The 20,369-nt window shown below is 28.3% G+C and overlaps 1 protein-coding gene across 1 annotated transcript in view; it reads right to left on the minus strand.

Annotated features, from left to right (window-relative positions):
* Positions 1-2,147: 2,147 nt before the first annotated feature.
* Positions 2,148-20,369, minus strand: part of LOC119686298 — a gene marked incomplete at its 5' end in the record, with an annotated part of 205,072 nt that continues 186,850 nt past the window's right edge. Inside the window, 1 exon segment of the mRNA XM_038100850.1 lies at positions 2,148-3,272. Coding sequence (XP_037956778.1) covers positions 3,034-3,272 — 239 coding nt within the window.

The raw sequence follows: 20,369 nt of genomic DNA on the forward strand, positions 1-20,369 counted from the left end.
GAAACGGAACTTTTGGAGACAAACAAGTTGATGACGATCGAATAATATCGCATGATTATGCCGTTAATGAAATCAAACGCTAGGGTCGGATTTGAAAGGCAGCGGGAAAGCTTAAGTGTTTAGTGTGAATTGGGGTTAACGTTTTCACTTAAAAGTATTTACTTTTCTCCTATGCTGTTAGTAGAACAAAATAATTTTAGCAATGTGACAAAAATTTTCGGTGCCCCTTATTATTAATATGTTCTACTTCAATATCTGATAACATTCTTGCACTGAGAGCATATATGCAGTGTGAAGGCATACTTTCGACCTATACCGTAAGAGTCTAAGATTCTATTAAGTTTGTAGTCCTTCTTTCCAAATAAATTGGAAAACTTGTTTTTTTATGAAGAACTAGATATGTTTTAATCTTCACATCGGTGATCGTTCCATCTATTTTATGATATATTTTTCATCTTATCATTTTATATTATATATGATATCGAATAGTAACAAATACAAATAAGGTAATAATCAATTTATCAATCTAGTAAAACTTTTTAACACTTCGTTAATAAGCCAATTATTATATAAATTGGCAAGGTTCAAAAAAAAAGTACTTCTTTTTTTAGTTAAAATAATTAGAGAATATAGAGAATTGCATATAGAGAATTAGAAGGACTTCGCAATTAGTGCCTAGTGATAAATAAAGAACAAGCAAACTAGCTTGCAAAGTGGATATATAGTCCGTATTAACAATTCAAATATATTAAATAAGTCTGTAACTAGCGCCACTGAGTAGGTGGGAATATGACAACTTGATGCAGAACAGTTTAACAAAATTTTAATTTAAGTCGCTTTTCTCAACTAATTTATAAATTTAACTGAGTTTTTTTTAAATTAAATTTATTTAGAAAATTAGTTGTACTTCACTACAAGAATAGGCGAAATTCCTCCAACAGTTGTGTTCTCCTATATATATATGTTCTTATATATATTATATATGTATAATATATCATTCATATATAAGAAAGTAACAACTTACACATATATATAATATATGTATATATAATATATAATGTAATACACGTATAATATATTTAGTAATATATATTGAAAAATGTGTTTAAAGACTTCTATGGTCATAAACACAAAAAATTTTAGGCGTTTTGTTCCCATACTTAATAACTCACGCAAACTCTCAAAGAGGTCCTTTATAGATAAATGCCACAGAAGCAGATAATATGGCAAATAAATATTACAATGACACAGCTTAGAAAGTGAAATACATATAAAGAATATACGGTCAATATTCAGTTTTTATTTCAAGGCGTATAAGTCATCAATCCATCGATTGCATTTTTTATAAAATTAGAAAGAAATCATTTGGCTATATCCAAATAAATAAGATTTTTACACATGAAATTAAATAAATTCAAAATTATGTATATAATTCTATATTTGTATATATAAATATATAATTAAAAAATATATATTTGTATATAAGATATTTAAATATATATATATATATATATATTGTATTTTATTCACAAATATTATTTAGTGGTTGAAAAAGAAATCTACATAATTTTATTTTGGATTTTTTAAAGTGAAATTGGATTTTAAAATATTAATGAATTATTTATATTATGTCATTAACAATAGGTATATATATATATAATTTATATATATGCATTTATAAATTAAGTTTAAAAATGATTAAAATATAAAAAAAAATTTATCGATATAAGTAAAATAATATATTTATTATAATTAGAGTTTCAATGTAATAAATATTTATTATTATTATATATTATTAAAGTTATACTAAAATATTTACATTAAATTTAAAAAAAAAAGATTTATTTACATGATGTGTATAATAAAAAAAAACTTTAATATTAACAATATTTAAAAATTTATAAATAATAATAAAATAGAAAAATATTACAAAAAAACTTTTTAATTAATATTTTAATTGGCTTGAATTATGACTCCTTTAACAAATAAATTTTTTATTAAAGTTTAAATCGTTTAGCATATAATATGTTTAAGAAAACTATTTATAGGATTCATTAATTAAGTATTCAATATATTTATAGATAGCGCTTCGTTATGTACAGAATTTGTGAAAAAATATAGATTATTTTATTTAATAGAACTATTTTCGTTATTCGTTTTATATGAGATTATTGTATATAAAAATAATTTTTTTAAAAATATGTAATATTTTATTTAATAATATTCGTATATAATTTCTGAGGCTTTATATACTTTAACGGAAAAGAGAGTATCTCTTTTACTTTACATTGAAGAGTTTGGAGCTGTGATATATGGATACAAAATTCTTAATGTTTTTTTTATTGACTTTGAAAGGATTAAGATTTTAGTTGTTCAAAAAATTGGGTTGCATTTTCTAAAAAATACCCATATCTGTTAAGGAGCATTAAAGCTTTTTGGGGACTGAGTTTTTGTATTAAAAGAGTAGATTGTTATTACAGTTAGCAATTAGAACGGTATAGGATTGTATTATTCTTTTTATATTGGATTTAAAAAGGAGTAAAACTTAAAGAACTTATGTTCTAAAATTTATAACGAAAAGAGACATTTTTAAATAGCAAATTCACCTTTTGGATGCAATTTGAAGTGTTCAGACATTATGCTACAAATAAATACTTCAACATAAATTTATATATGGACTATTATGTAGCATACTCGTATTTATTTAAGGATTAACTACAATTCATTTAAAATGAACTTTTTACTGATATTACATTTTCCCAACAGAGACACTTGCGTATAAAAAATTTCTCAAAATGACTTGTAATGGCAAAAATTTATATGAAAAATCCCTGGCATTGCGAATTTAATGCAAATTTTGCTTATGACCCCGCCCTACACATTTCGATAATTTGTTACACAGCAGGTGACAACATTTTGCTCTGTCATCCTGATTTGCATTTTAAAATATTCCAATTGCAGTTTGGGTTCATTTTTCTCATTTTAATTGCATAATTCTCAAGTACTTTACATATTTTTGCTGACTTAAAAGTTTCATTTTAACCGAATTTTTCGTTTTGGCTTGCTGCCATCATTGGATGCAGTTGTTGACAAATTTGTTGTGGTTGTTGTTGTTGCTAAAGTTACGCTTTTCACATTATTTGCGCCCACTGTGCTGGATGCCGTTTCGATGGATCCTGCATTCGATCCCGTTGAGCTATTCTTCAAAATTTTCTTATTCAGCATTAATGGCTCCCCGAATGGTCGAGCGATTTTTGTGTGCATATCTGTAACTAATTAAGAATATTTTTTGGCAATCATTCACAACTGCTAAACAGTTTAGATTTGTTTTTTGTTTATAAAATGTTAGATTGCATATATTTTTGTATTTTCCCTTTATTTTTTTTAATAAGCGTAGATACAGTTTTCATTTTATTTGCGCATTTGTTAGTTGGCCTCCAGCTTGGCTGATTAGTTCGCATCTGTGTTAGTTTTAATCAACTCCAAATCAATCAAAATCATTGCACGGTTAATTTATCTTGCTTGATTGGTTATTTTCTGCATTTAGCAAACTTGGAAAATTTCATGCAGATTTGTTATAAACAAAACAAAAGTATTATTCAAACTTCATTTCACTTCAGAAATTGTATACATAATGCATACTTACATACATATATATGTGTATAAACATGTGTACATATAACTTGTGATCAAAAAATAACAAGAATTTTAATTTTTTGAATTTCTGTGATTATCCAATCGGTAAATTTTTTTTATTTTCACGCTGGCAACACTATTATAAACATTCTGTCGCCAAACAAAAATTAATCGTACGATCACGGTTGCCACTTGAAAATTTTTTTCTGTACCAAAATTGGTTTAAAAAGGTACCATTTTTGTAAAAAAAGGTCCAAAATTTTTTTGGACCTTTTTGTTTTCTCTTTCTGTGTTTTTCATAGTGTTATAAATGAACAAAATATAAAATAGTGCAAAGTTGCATTTATAAAAAAAATTAATTGGAAATTTCCACAATAAAGTTGGGTCGTCAAAAATGTACCATTTTTTGAACATGAGTACCAAACGAAAAAAAAAAAAAGTACCAATTTTGGTACTAAAGTACCATAAGTGGCAACCGTGCGTACGATATGCGTTAGACTTTGACAGTATGTGTATAATAGTGCTGCCAGCGTGAAAGTAAAAAAAATTTACCGATTGGATAAGCGCGGGAATTTAAAATACGCCACTCGTACTTTTTTGATCAGAAGGTATGCATGTATTTATTAACATATATATATATATATTATGTGTTATGTCCCTTATTATGTATAAGGGATACGTTTAAGCAACAATAAAGTATTAGAACATTTTGAAAAGCATTCGATTTTTAAACCCAATTAGTTTTTCAGCTTTTTTTGGAAATAATTTTTTATGAATAAAGCAGATCCATCACTGCAAAGCACTTAGTAACCAATGATATTAAATAAATGAATTTTCAATTATATATAAAACTAATGCAATGCTTACTTTAAAAATAATTACTTAAAATGTAAGATGTCTCATATATGTATATGCTAAAATAAGTTTATGTATACATTGTGACCGAAAAGCTTCCGGAAATTTTAAATAAAACGCAAAATTCTTAATCTTCATCAATATTATCTGTTATCTCCTCAAAATATGCTCCATTTAGAAGCGATACACAAATGCCAACGTTTTCTTCCAATCATCAAAAACATCTTTTTTATTGGCGCTTTCCGGTATGGCTTTGAGTTCCCTCTGCGAATTCTGTTTTTCGTCTTCTATGGATTCAAAACGCGTTCCTCTGAGTGGTAATTTGAGTTTGGGAAACAGGAAAAAGTCACACGGTGCAAGATCAGGTGAATACGGTGGCTGTTTGATGGTATTTATTGAATGTTTGGCCTTAAAATCGTTGATAATGTTGGCTCGGTGCGAGGGAGCATTATCGTCATGAAAAATCCATGAATTATCCTTCCACAATTGAGGCCGTTTACGGCGGATAGCTCTCACGACCGATGCCTAGCTCTCGTGCTATCTCTCTAACACTCACATGAGGATTTTGGAACACGATTTCCTTTGCCTTTTCAATGTTTTCGTCGGTGGTAGAGGCCGAAGGTCGTCCAGAACGCGGCATGTCTTCGACGGTCGTACGACCGTCCTGAAAGGCTTTGTACCACTCATAAACTTGAGTTTTCGATAAAACTGATTACCCATAAGCCTTTTGTAGCATTCGCAACGATTCTGCACACGAAATTTCGTTCGAAACACAAAATTTGATGCAAACTCTTTGTTCAATATTTTTTTCCATTGTTTTTTCGCAACGCACTACTGAGGGGAACTGGTTTCAACAGCTGCCGCTTAAACGGAACTGTCTGACAGACTCGCGCTATTTTGGCCATAGTAATTAAGGACCATGCCTGCAAACTACATAAACTTAAAATATCGAAAAATATACAGCGCGCGAATTTTAAATGAGAACCTCCGAAAACCTTTCGGTCACAATGTAATACATATCAATGACAGACCTTCGAAAATAAAATCAAACTGTGTGTTTAAATTAATATATATCTATATTTGAAAATGCAAGGTATAGAATCGGTATAAAAAGTTTTCAGTATTTATTATTTCAAAAAAGAAAATTAAACAGGAAACTTTTGGCAAAATAGAACTCAAAGAATGTGAACGACCAAGCAATGCACTCCTCTGGTATTCCTTATGCGATTAACTTTTGTAACTTTATTTTGAATTTTTAAGTCGTTTTTTATAGTCTTGATAAAACTTGATAAATTGACGAATAATCAAGATTTTTACTATCCAAAAAGCTTTTGGCTATTCTGTGCAAATATTGATCAAGGGCACTCAAAGTTTAAGTGCCTATGGTTTTTCACTACACTGTGAAAAATTGTCAACCTTGTTAAATGGTCAATCTTGATAAATAAGCAAGACTGTGAATTTATCAATTATACAGAATAGGGGGTGGTTAAGATGTTTTCAAAATATTGGTCGGCAGAGCAAGATATTGGCATTAAATTGATACTGGAAAGGTTTAAGGTATGACTGCTTTGTCTAGACATGCTATAGATTTAATTCTATTTATACATTTAAATAGATAGAATTATTAAAATCAAATTATAACTTCATTTCTTAAGTGCTTTCTTCTAAATCCGACGAAGGCGTGCTATAAAGGTAAACAGTATTAAATTAAAAATTATATTATTTAATAAAGAGTCGACAAAAATTACACAAGACTATATTATTTGAAGAAATTTATAATCAGGTAACGTAGGTAACGTTTTTAGGAAACTATTAATTTGAATAAGAGAGTAAAAGTAATTTCAAAAATGAATACATATCTCTCGATAGCTGTTACAAATGTAAACGTTTTTACTAAGTCCTCTACACTTTGTATATATTTATTATTTATAGCTTTTACTGATTTATTTTTAATCGGATTTTATAAATATAAACCTCGTAAAACGTCAATTTTATTAGAATTGTTGGAAAATAAAAATATTTAAACACGACTCTTCCTAAAATAACTTTATATTTTCATAATCTCAGGCTATGTTAATTTTTTGAATTTTTACATTTTATGAATTCAGTAAAAGCTGACATAGATTTATTTTCAAACTTTCTGACCATTTTCACACAAAAGTTTTCGGTTTAACATTGCAGAAAAAAAAGAATCTCAAAAGTATCTTAAAATGCACATTAACAATTCATAAATCTTCTTGAGGCAAAACTATGAAGATTTTGTTTCTACCAAAGTTTAAAAGTCGAAATATACTTAAAAAGTTCAGATAAGAATTCATTAATGTACATATTTGTGTTGAAAAAGAAAAATAACATGGCTGGCTTTTGATATTTATATATATGGTATATATAGATATAGATTATATAGATATAGATTATATAGATATATTAAACAAATTTATGTTTCATATATCTATAGGCTATTTCTTATTTACCTTTATGTATATTTGTATTCTAGTAAATTTATTTAAGATGGACGACTGATCAGTGATTTTTATACCTAATGAAAGAGTCCCCTACTTACTTTTGGAAGTATTCTCTAATGGAAAAGTCTACTAAATATTTATTGTAGTCTATTAGTTAGATTTTTTGATTTGGATTTATTTTTAAGATCTTATAAGCGATATGGTGAACAGTATCATTGATCATTATAACTGAGGTATTAGAAGGATTATTATGTTCCGGTTTATCTTGAAGGTTTTAGACACATCATTCTAACTCTTTGTATATCTAAGTTAAGTTTTATATACTTATATAATAAAATTTAAATGAATTTTATTTTAATATTTACTGATAATTAAAATATAAAAAAAATGTTTACATGTTTACTTTTGTTGGTTATTTTTGTGTATTTGCTAGATATATCTTTTGTCCTACTGAATGGCTAAAAAAGTTACTTAGCATCTTAATACGTTTACCTTATTCAATGATATAGAAATTTTTTGAAATTTAGATCTATGAAATGGTGAATTTTTGAAATTTAAACATGATATTAACTAATTTTAGATATTTTAGTAGACTCTTATCTTATTCCAGTGTGATGGTTTCTGCACAAGGTTACGAATCTTCACAATAGGCGATGCTTATATATTTACGTATCTCTGTTTATCTTAATAGTACGTTTAGAAATTCACATTATTGCTTCTTTAACATAAAAGGCTTAGCTTTTATTTCATTACAATTTCTTGTACCTTTTAAGTGTAATATGGTATAAAAATCGATAATTGAAGTACATGGAAGTTATTCAATGGCCTGTCACTGCAACTAACCAAGCTTGTAAGTCCGAATCTTTCTTTTTGAAATAAATAAACAACTTAGTTGTTTAGCATAGCTGTAAATAAAACGAATGTTTGTAAAAAAATAGCCTACCCACTTCAAATATTAACAGAATGGTACAGTTCCAGAACACTAAATATGTACGATTAAATTTATTTATATAATTTTTTAGTGTACATATCAAGTATGGTTTTGTATTGTAATATCATGATACATGATAGCACTAAAAAGATTTACAGATCTAAACAATTAATAGATTAGCTTTTAATAGATTAGCGTCTTCGAAATATTTAATGCGTTTATATTACCTTTTCAAGGCTAAAAGTTAAAGTTCTCGAGTCCGATTTTGTAAGTAATCATTCAGATATCGAGTATAATAACTCTTCCCTATATTATTTAAAAGATTATTTGAAAAAGGTGGTTTTAGTGGATTAAAGTGTGAGCTTTCAAAGCCTTAAACTTAATGCAAAAAAAAAGACATGTTACCCTTGACCTGACTGCTCAAGTAAGACTAATATCAAATTATGATTGCTATAATTTTTATTGGAATTACTATGGCTGGAGCCACGGATACAAAATCATAAGCCTCTTTAAGCTGTGTTAGTATATCGGTACCCTAGCACTCGGTCCTCTTTCTCTAGTTATCGTTTCAAATACTAAGTTAGTCAAGTCGTTTGATATTAATTTATTGTATAACATCAATGTCATGATAAAGCTTATAAAGTTCGTCGTGTTAAAGATGTTACGAAGTCCTTTTTTCTAATGCTGCTTCAACATTGATGCTTCTACGTCATACAGATGCACAGCTAGAATGAGTGATCTATAGTGCGTTTTATCTGTCTAGAGAGGATGCTCTATATTCTTATTGCCCACTGATTCCATAGTAAAACATATAAAAATGGAAATTCTGTACCTGATCTCCAGGTTGACATTGTTGTTGTTTACATAGGTAAATGAAATATTTTTAGGATTCAAAATTATATACGTCAGCTCAGTGTCCGAGCAATGTACATTTTTACCAGTGGCCGACACGTACTTCGTTTTGCCCTTATTACCTGCAAAGTCCATTTTCGCAGATTCTTTTTTGATAGCATGTCATCGGCATAAGCACGGAGCGGGACACATTTGTAGAATATCGTGCCTATGCGATGAATACAGAACAAGTATTAATCACTTCTATGACGAAATTAAAGAGATCATATGATTAGGAATCACCTTAGAAAGCTTCAAGCTTCAATTGATATCAGAGATCAAAAGGATTGAAGAGAGTCGATTCTAAAATAACGAAGCTATGGGAACTGTTCAACCTCATTTTACAAAGTCGTATTTATTTTGCAAATATACCAAGCTCAGACATTGCGGTGTAAATCCGATTCTTTATAGAATTTGTGATAGTTGGAAGCTATTGGAAGTTGTGTTGTATTCGATAAAAACATGGTGTGGATCAATGTTTTGTTCGTGGACTTTTTCCAGGACATCTTGGAATGTGAATATCTGGTCAGTGATGAAGCGGTCAGCTCGGTAGCCGCACTGATGGGGCCCAAAGAATCAGTTAATATATATATATACATATTAAAGGTACCAACAATTATTCTTTTCATTAACTGGGTTTTCAATTCCTTGGTACTATTTAGGAATTATTTAAATTAATGCGTATCCCTATTTTCTTCTTCTTTTATCATTATTAAGAGTGTTTGGAACTATGAAAAAAAGAGCTAAAATGACAGTTTCGTATAATTTTGCTTCTGGCTAAGAACAACAGCAAGAAAAAAAAAACATTTCCAACATTTGTAAGAATTATTGTTAGACCCAGAAAGTGAGAAGTAAATAAGTAGCAAATACACTTTAATAATAAAAGCAATAAAACATACAAAAAGTTAGTTTGCAAGGTGTTCAGGCGATATTAATAAAAAAATATGGATTCGGTAAGGAAGTTGGTGAGGAAAAAATAAAAATATTTCCACAAATGACAATAATAAAGTCAAAACACGAGAAAGCACAAATGCGTGGGATATTCAGCAGAAAAATGGGCGTAGATTAGGGCGCAAAGCAATAACAAATATTACAAAACTTTGCAAATGCACGAGAAAAAAGTAAAGAGAAAGTAAAGAAAAGGCAAAGGAACGAAGCAAAATGAATTACTAAAGTAAAGCCCAACTAAAAGTAAAAACTTATCAAAGCAACAAAACAAATACTGAAAAGCACGTGAAGAAGAAATTTATTTCGAAGACTTTATGCCATCACACACACATCCACTCACATCTACACACAAGCAAACATATAGGCATACAAATGTTGTAGAGCAAAGAGGCGTAGGGTGGTCTTGTTTTATTTATATTAACGCTTTAAGTGTTGCCATATTAAGAGGCAGAGAAAAGAAAGAAACGTAGTAGAGTTTTATATACGTAGTATAAAAAGAGAAGACCAGCATTAATTCGGCAGCAACAGCGAAGTGTGTACTTCATAAGTAAAGTAAGACAAACTATAGTGGAAAGTATTTTCGTGTTGCGGTGCGCGGAAGACGCGGAAGGCGTTACTTCTATATGCATTGTAAGGTTAGTATAAGGCTTACACTGTAGACGAAGACAGTGCATTACGGAGTGGCGTTCATAAAAAAACGGAAGTGCTAAGGAAACAAGAAGCGGATGCTTAAATTATGGTAGCTGAAAATTGCAAATGTTTTTGTTTTTGTTTTTGTTTTATTTCAGCCAAATTGACTTGCTTAAAAATGAACATGTTTCTTAAAATGAAATGGCATTAAAAACGCATTTGTCGAATGTCGAACGTCGAACTTTAAAATAAAATTAAAGCGATAATTCTTGCTGGAATGCTTTTTATACAATGGTTTGGTTAATGTGGAAATATATTTTTAGAAATTAAGTACGAAAGTTTCATTTTTAAAATTTAAAGTTGAAGGAAAATACTTTAAAGAGTTAATTTAAGATAATTAAGTAAAAAAAAGAGATAATACCTATTCTTTAAAAGAAGGACCTACACTGATCATTCAAACTGATCATTCAAACTGAAGCATTTGGACCAAAAATTAAATATCTAGATTACATATGAAGAATTGTAGCTATAGTGAATACTACCACCTTTGTCATCTATTTCAATACTTCAGACCGTGCTGAGTTCCTGTTCTCTTACTGCAAAAATTGATTCTCATTAAAAGAAGGCCCGTATTCTCACTAATAGTCAGATATCTATTAAACATATTTCAACAGTGTGCATTGCCACCTATTTCAATCATGCAGACCGTACTGAGTCTTTCGTCTCTTACTGCAAACATTGACTTTCATTAAAAGAAGATCCGTATTCTCACTGATAGTCACGCATTTATTAAAGGTACGTCGTCTGCATTTTGTCTATAATAGTATACTAATGCAAACGATGTATTAACGTACGAAGCAGTAGTTTCAAAGTAACTTTACTTTGGGTTCTAGGATATTTTAATACATACATCCTGTGTTTTTACGTGATTTCCTGTCTTGATGGCTTAACACCACGGTGCTCTTAACACACGTATTAATTTAAGCGTCAATCAACGCCCCATTGCCTTCCTTATTCCGCCGGTACCAATGAAGAAATTCATGCAAGTTATAACTTCCACCTTGGTAAGATGTGAGGCCTACCAACTACCTCTGCTGATCTTTGGGTCACAGCACCCGGTTTGAAACGCACACCACGGCGAATGAATGACAAGCAAAACATTCTTCCTGCGTGGGTATTAACCACAACCACTTTGAGTCCAACGCCAATGATCAGCACAGCCGAAGCTGTCGGGCCACTGACCCCCGAAGTACCAGATAGTATCATCTCTGGTCAAATGTCGCAAGTTGCCGCCCACAACTGACTACCATTTACACTTCTTGCATAAGTGTCAGACTAGCACTGGGGGATATTAGTCGCCTCTTACGACAGGCCATCCTAACCGCAGGAGTATTATTTTCCCCTCTCCGCAGGGAAGATATTCTAATACAGTAGGAATTGAGTTTAGTGCAGAGGAGTTAATTAGAGTAGACATTTCTACTATTGAACCTCTCCTTTCAACACATGCTTCATCCAGCCTGTTAATTTACAACTATTTTTAACGATAGCCAAAAAGAAATTGGGATTTTTTTTGCTTCTTATTTGATAATATGGAACAAAGCTTGTCAATTGAGGTGCTATCAAAAACTAGAAGGAACAGCTAAAGCAGCGCAGTTGATAATAAAACATGTATTATTTTTTAGTTCTATTTTTTATTCCAATATCGATATTAAATTACTACAATTAAAAAATACTAATAATTCTATCAGAAAATAAATGTCAGATGTATACATCATTCCAAGTTGATATTAATATAGTTTTGTTGATTAGATACTTCCATTGAAGTATCCGCCGTTTTCTGCCACATTCCCAGTATACCTTAGTATATAAAAAAAAAAAAGAAAAAAATTCATCCCGTCGAATTAAGATAATTTAATCGAGCTTTCGTCTTTACCGATGTACATTCATAAAGTTTCCACAACTTCTTAAAGTTTCCACAACTTCTGCAAGAGTATTAAAAGGAATTCGCAGTTTCTCCGCATCATTGACTAGAGAGAACAGCAGTAATCCTTGCAGTATTTATGTGGTTCCATTTTAAAATGTTCCTAAGATTTGATCTTGTTACATGGGGGCCATATTTATATTATTACTGGCAAAGTATAGATAAATACTTTTCTCAACAATCTCTCAGGAGATTTGGGACGCACCAATGTCTTGGAAAAAGCATTTCAAGGAATTTTTACACAAATTTTTGGATTTCTAGCGATTTAAAAGAGGTTTAAATTAAAAAAAAAACGGGAATTTATAGTAGTTAAATAATTGATTATTTAAATGATTATTTAATTGAATATTGGATTTCTGTTCTGTTTAAACAGTAGAAGCACAAATCTACTGTTTATATTTGACCGTGTTTAATTCCGAATATATATAGTCTAAAATATGATACAAGTTTATCGACAATTAAACCAGTAGATGTTTCACGACTGGTAATTAATGTTTGGCGATATTCGGAATAGTTTTATGTTTAGTTCAAGAATTAATTTAATTGAAAATTAAATCGTTGAGTATGAACATTTTCTTACTAAATATTATAAATATTTTTATTTTCAACAACTTTAAAATATTTCTTATTTCTGTTAAATATTAATTCATGAATTCCTTTTTTTGTTTGCTTTGCGCAGTACCGTCTTCTTTATCTTTTAACATTATTTTTGAAGCAATTTGATGGCAAATCTTCTGCATTTATTTTCCATAAAGTAACGCTCTTATAATTCCTTACGACAGATTAAGGAACAAATTGTGCTTATAAATAATTGCCTTATTTTTCCAGAAACTCCAGCCGACATTAACGTTAAGTACTTCATTTAGTGTTGGTTTTACTGAAGTCTCTGAAGTATTTGTCAGACAGCACATTTTTATAGTTTGGCAATTTGCTTAATTAATTTCTTCTCGCATTTAAATTATAATTTTTTTTATTTTCTTCTTGTGTATATTCAACATTTATTTCCATTGTGTTTTATTTTTTGTTCCATTTCTTTAGGTTTTTTTTACAATTTTAATTGCCTGTTTTTTTCTAGTATTACACCGCACATAATAATCTTTTTTTTTATTGTTCCGGGTTTCTGAGTGCACTGCCAGTACTGTACCTCCATTCCACATATTTCATTGCATTTTATTTGAAGGGAAATGAGCAATTTCTTCTCTAATTGCGAACTGGGTTAAGCAAAATAGGCAACTCAACTTTATTGTTCAACAAAAACTAGAACTACGTAGAGTTTTTCCAACACACACTAGAAAAATGCAATAATACTCGTCCTAGCTAGCATACAATTTGTCCTAGTAATTTGGGTCTACATTTAGTTTTCGGAGCCTAATTCAACTCTTAAGCTCGACTCTGTAAATCGGTTGTGTGGAAACTGTCAAAGAAATGAACATATTTGTTTAGGCATGTGTTCGCCTTTTCGCATTTTACATGAGCTGAAAAACATTAAGAAATCTTAATAAAGTGTAATAGGAGCCTAATTGCACACACTTCACTCTGTGAATAGTTGAAAAGTTCTATTCACGAAGGAAGGACTAACTTTCCTTGTAGTTAAGTAATTAACACAAATTTTAACACTTCACTACTTATTAAATATAAAAATAAAGTAATTTTGCATGAGCAAGTTAAATAATTATCATTAGAATCATTGCAAATAATTACATTAATTAGGAAACTATAAAAAGTGTTATATGCCATAGACGTTTAGCAAAGAGAATAGAGAGTACAATGTGTGTTTGAATTAGATGAAGATTGAAACTTATATAAACAAGAGCACATCCTTTAGAAAAATAAAGCCTTTTTCTAAAGGATTTGATATATGTTTTTAAATATTTTATAGCGAATGTAACGTTTTAAGTACAGAATTTTAATATTCTTAGAAGTAAGCTTCCCGAAATACTAAGATTTGAATACATAATATATACACAAATATTAAATGTTTAGGACCCTTTAGGATTAATGGAACTCCTTTCTAAATTAAAGTTTAATTTTAAGGTCCGAATACGCTTAGAAAAATCAATATATGGTATACTTTCCCTAATAAGAGTAAAGATTTTATTTTTGATGTTTTTTATAATAAAAAGTTATCGTTGTCTATGAGTAAGTGTAATAGCGTAATTAATCACATAAGTGCACCTTTAGTAGTACCCACAAAAATAACGCATTCCAATTATATACTATAATTAATTAAATTATCATTATTGTATTGTCTTCTACATTAGTGTCCTAAAAATATTATAGTTTTCGATAATTAGTTACAGAATGTCGTACTTTAATTATAAATTTCTTTATAATGTCTAAATGCAACACTGGGTTCAATTATAATAATAATTGCAGCCAATACTAGGTTTACACTTATAATTATAGAACTTCATTAGTACATCTTTATATGGATTTTGTTGTAAAAAAACGTAATTTAATTATAAATTTGTATATAATGTTGTGTAAATGCAACACCGGCTATAAATATAAGAAAGATTAAAGTTAATACTACTTTTTTGATAAATATCGTATGTATATTTAACAATATCGTAATTTAATTATTAATTTGTACTTCTGTCTAATTGCAACACTGGCTATAATTTTAATACAGATAAAAGTTAATACTATGTTATGTTTATATTGACTATAACCGAAACTAATTAAAACATTTTTAAATGGATATTGTGTGGACTTTGCGTGAAAAATAGCACTTGTCATTTATTATTTGTACAGTTAATTGTGATAGTGTAAATATGTTGTAGTTAAGTTAACGTAAATTAGATTAAACTGGCTAGACTTTGGTAAGATTCATATAATCGAATTTTATCACATCACATCGAAAATTTGTATGTGTAGTGAAAAAATATGAATGTGTGTAAAAATCTTGCTAAAGTCATGGCCAATGTAAACACCTTATAACAATATTCTAAGTATAATTTAATTTAATACGGGTATATTTTACTGCGGTGTTTTCTGTATTGAGTGCATTAAATAGGATTATGCTCTTTTGCTTGACTTTATTAAAATATATTTCATATATTTTATATATGTTATAACATTTATAAGAATTATATATTATATATAAAATATATTTTGGAATTAAAACTTCTAAATCCTTTTAAATGGCATGAATTACATATTAATTACATATTATATACACAATTTAAAATATGTATTGTATATATTAATTAATTATTACATACGCACACAAATTTAGAATACATATATTAATTTTAATAATTATTTAATTAACATCATATAATTATTTTTAACTTTAGCCAATGTAATCAATAGTTTTCATACTAAATAAACTTAAGTAAATTATTATATTCAAGGTTTTTAATAATAGATAAAATATTCGTAATAAACAAACACAAGTCAAAGGCATTTGTTTTGTGAAAGGGAACTTAATTAACTAAAAACACTTATTTGGATAAGGAACATATTTATGTAACAGTCAAATTAAGAAAATAAACCTGGAGGTATTAATATTTAATTGCAACTAATAATGAATATACTCTCTATACTTCCAAGGTTGATTCCTAATCGTTATTCATTAAATTACTGTGGACATTCATTAGGATTAAATTTTTAAAGATTTAAAATGACGTGCATATGAAAACTAAAATTCTAGAGATGCATTTTTGTTTTAATGCTTCAATAATAATATACAATATATTTATATAATTTTTTTGTCATTAATATTTTTCCAGAGAGTTAATTTTTATTATAATTCAAAATAAAATTTAAATGAGAACAAAAATATACTATATATATATATATATAAAATCATTGCAAGTATGAAACCAAACGGAAAATAAAAATTATGTGAGCATGAAAAGAGCAAAACTTCAAAACTTAACAAACCGCTAAAGGTTAAAAATAAAATTGTTAAACATAAATAAAATATATAAAATATGATATTTTGAATAAAATAATGAGACGTGCTTCTGAAAATTAAAATAATAATGTGTAGTACAGCACATTGTGCTTTTGTTGCGTACTGTACTCGTTAAAGTGCAAAGTGCAGCGTAAAAATAAAAAAATTGCGTGTTCAAGTAGCGAGCAGTGCAAGAATTTTGCATTTGTTATTTTATAATTATTTAAATCTATTTAATAAAGATGCTTTTATGCATTTGTTTACTGATTATGTGAAAGTTGAATTTTAACAGATACTTGACTAAAAATGTGTAGCAAAAATGTTACATGTCAGTATTCATTAAAGATACTTAGATACGTGAATTTTCTGTGGAAAAAATACGGCCACTTCATATATCATTTTAGAAACGGAAAGAGTTCTAATTATTTTTTATGTGACAACTGATGATTAAAAAGTGGAAAATAATTCAATTATGATGATAACATCAGTTAGAGGTTATATTATATTTAATTACTTCAAGAATTCATGTTATAAACGAATAATATTATGTATAAAAGCATACATTGTATAGAATCGCTCTTTGTTAATAAGATTACTATTGTAAATGAAAAAGGAATTAAAACTACTAGTAATTGTTAAGAAAATGCAACATTTTAATTATATTATTAATATTATATAGTTCATTATTTTAATAAAATATTTTTAGTGTTTATTTTTTTACCATCAATGCCAATTATATATATGTTTTACGTATGTGATTATTGTTGCATTGTTTTCAGTGCTATCTAAATCGATAATGACAGCATCTAATCAAATGAGGTATATTTACGTTATATTCGTCCGCCAAACCTTTTCAATATTTCTCCTATTTGCTTTATAATATACTGTTGCACTTCATTTTGTTATAATCTGGACTGTGATCAATGTTAGCTTATCACAAATTCTTAAATCCACCTATTATAAACAAGCCTGGTATTCTTCTGAGCTCATGATTGATAGTTTAAATCTCTTAATTTAGATTTCAAATATACCACCTACATTTGTTGTAGAAACTGAATGCAGAAAACTATTATATCTAACTTCAGACTGATTACTTCTGTCTTTAGTAATAAAAAAAATCAGTTTGTTTTTTTAAAATTCATGTCGCAGTGAAAACAATTTAAAAAATCAAGTTACTATCGTACCAATGTAAAATAAACTGCCCAATAAATATATTTCCTAGTTCAGATCCTTTTATCAGATACTACGTTAATTAATATTAATTAATTGAAAAACGTTAGTGGTTTCTTCAATGCGGTTTATTGGGTTTATCAAAGCACAAAGTTGTTTTCTTTCAATAAAGTACTTATGTTTTTGTTCAGACCCCAATTAATATTAAAATTATATTTTTATTATATATTTTCACAATTAAGATGATAAAAATTATTATGTGAACAATTTTATTTAATCCTGTCTTTTTCGACACATATCATCTTTTTCTTAATAAAAAGCTAAAAATACTGTCGATGTCGATGAAGCACAAAGTTCTGCAAGTCCAGTAGAAACTGATAAAAATAGTATAAAATTACTGATTGATGCAAACCACCGAATTATCATTTATGAGATCAAATTTGGCTGACTATTATCTAAGAAAAAACACTTTGACACGATGGAACCGAATATATGAAGTCAAAGATATTCTTTGAATATAACATATATGTACACAAAATATATCCTGGAGGCACATCCATAATATCACAAAATAAGAAAAGGTAAGAGAAGGAAAGATTGAAATTTGAAATAATTCTATTAGGGACTTAACATTTGCAAGAACGATGGAATATATAAATTATTAGAAGAATTTCGGTATTTTAAAAGTAAACAATTATCAAATTGGGAACTTAGATTAGATTGTTCCTAAATAAACCCAATATCGGTTATACAATTTGATTTCAGTGTTCTTATTGCAGAAATTATACGAATTTGACAGATAAAATTTAAATTTTTTAGATATTCTTTTAACCGTCTCAAAAGAATTTTGAATTTCAGAACTAGATATATTGATTTCACATATTATTAATGAAAAGATTATGTCTTGGAGTAGCTCTCAGAGTATTATGAGGGCTACTTTCAATATAAGTCAAAATAAATTAACTAAAAAATATCTATCAAAATAAGATTTTTATCATCATTAAGAGATGTTTAGTATCGCAAAAGTAGTTTGTCCAATTAGATTAATTCTTTTAATGATTTATATATAATTATATATATTTCTTTCTGTAAAATAGAATTAAGAATAAAAACAATTTTGAAAAATTTTAAGATAAATAAAGTTCGCTCAAAAGACTGTATATAATTTTTTAGAGAATTATCTTTCAAACCTTATCATTTTGCACGAGGTAACTACTAAAGTATATTACACATTAAACATATTTCTAATATATTATTTTATATTTCTGCTTAAAGGATTTTGTATTAAATCTTTTTTATATTAAAGTAAAGTATTTAGACTTTAGGTTTAAAACGTTTATTCGGGCTGATTTCTTTTTGATTCATTGGGTCTTGATTAAAATTCAAATCCGCGTATTTGATTCCCGTAATCAAGAAATCTCATTCTGTATTCATGTCACTTGGTTATAGAACAACGACTATATAGACTATGAAGAATATACATAAAAAGAAACCATATATTCATATATATATATCTTTATAAAGTTTTGGAATAGTGTTGGGTTTACAATGATGCAAGAGTACCAAAGCATGCAAAAGACATAGTATGAAATCTATAGTTTGCAAGTGATCCTTAAAATCTTCATTGGTTATGATAAATAGTTTATAAAGTAGGATACAGTTTCAATATAAATATATAAAAGTATATGTTACATAAAGAAGTTTCGTTTGAAGTGCTGGAGTAATTAATTCAAAAGTGAAAAAATAAATAAAAATATTTTTATAATAAAATAAATATTCATAAAAAAAAGTTTCGTATAAACTTTGATTTTATGAGATGTGCTCCGCACGTGTTAAATAAAAGCCATTTCTCATGGCATATGCAACACTTAACACAACACCAATTAATAAAAACATATATACGTTATACATAAAGTACATAAAAATAATTTAGATACATAAAAAGACGCTTGCTTATATAAAAAAGAAACACTTATGTATGAGACAACATCGTTTGGAATAATTTTATTTGGCAAACACATTAAGGCCTTGCACGTATGGAGTTACACATGTGGTCTGCAGAAAGAAGACATGTCTGTGGGTTTCTATAGAGTACTTTGTTGTATTAGGTGTACTGTTTTCATAATGTTTATATTATTTATTTTTTGTTTTACTACTAGAAGTGCTTAAATGCTTAATTACTTTCGGGCAATGATATTGATCGATGTTGGGATGATCGCGAACGTAAACGTCCAAATCCAGATAATGGACGGAAACCAGCAAACAAACGACGTCTCAAGCCGGAATCAGCAGGAAATTGTGTTTGTTGTTGTTGGGGTTGTGGCTGAGGCGGCTGCTGTTGGATTTGTACTTGTTTCTGTTGTTGTAGTTGCACTTTTGGATAATTTGTTGCCGCTGCTCCTTGTACTGTTACATATCCTGATCCTGATCCTGATCCCGATCCTGTGGCTGTGTAGTAATTAATACCAATGCCACTACTAATGTAAGCCGATGATGACATATTCGCAACTGATGGCACTTGTGTAGCAATTGGTATGCGATAATCTTTGGTTTTCATTATTTATTTTGATGTGTTGCCAAGGGAAGAGCAATTTTTTGTTTGGGGATTTCATAGCGAATGAGTGATATTAGTGATAATATAAAGAAAGGATTGAAAACATTAAATTATAGTAAGTGTTAAATTTGTTTTTAAAATGATTTTATTTAAATATACATAATTGAAAGTGAATTTTGATTTGTTGATTTTGCATACATTTTCTAAAATATTTATTTCAATATACATATTTAATTTTTATATATTTAGTTCTTCTTTGTATTTAGAGAATCACACACCATTTAATGTGGTTGCTAATATTTTTTATATTAATAAAAATAATCAAATTTTTTAAAAATTAAATAAATATAAAATATAAAAATGACTAAAATATTTTTTAATAAACACTTCAAGAAAATGATATTAAA

This window comes from Teleopsis dalmanni, chromosome 2 (genome assembly GCF_002237135.1).
Source record: "Teleopsis dalmanni isolate 2A chromosome 2, ASM223713v2, whole genome shotgun sequence".
In the NCBI taxonomy this organism is placed as follows: domain Eukaryota; kingdom Metazoa; phylum Arthropoda; class Insecta; order Diptera; family Diopsidae; genus Teleopsis; species Teleopsis dalmanni.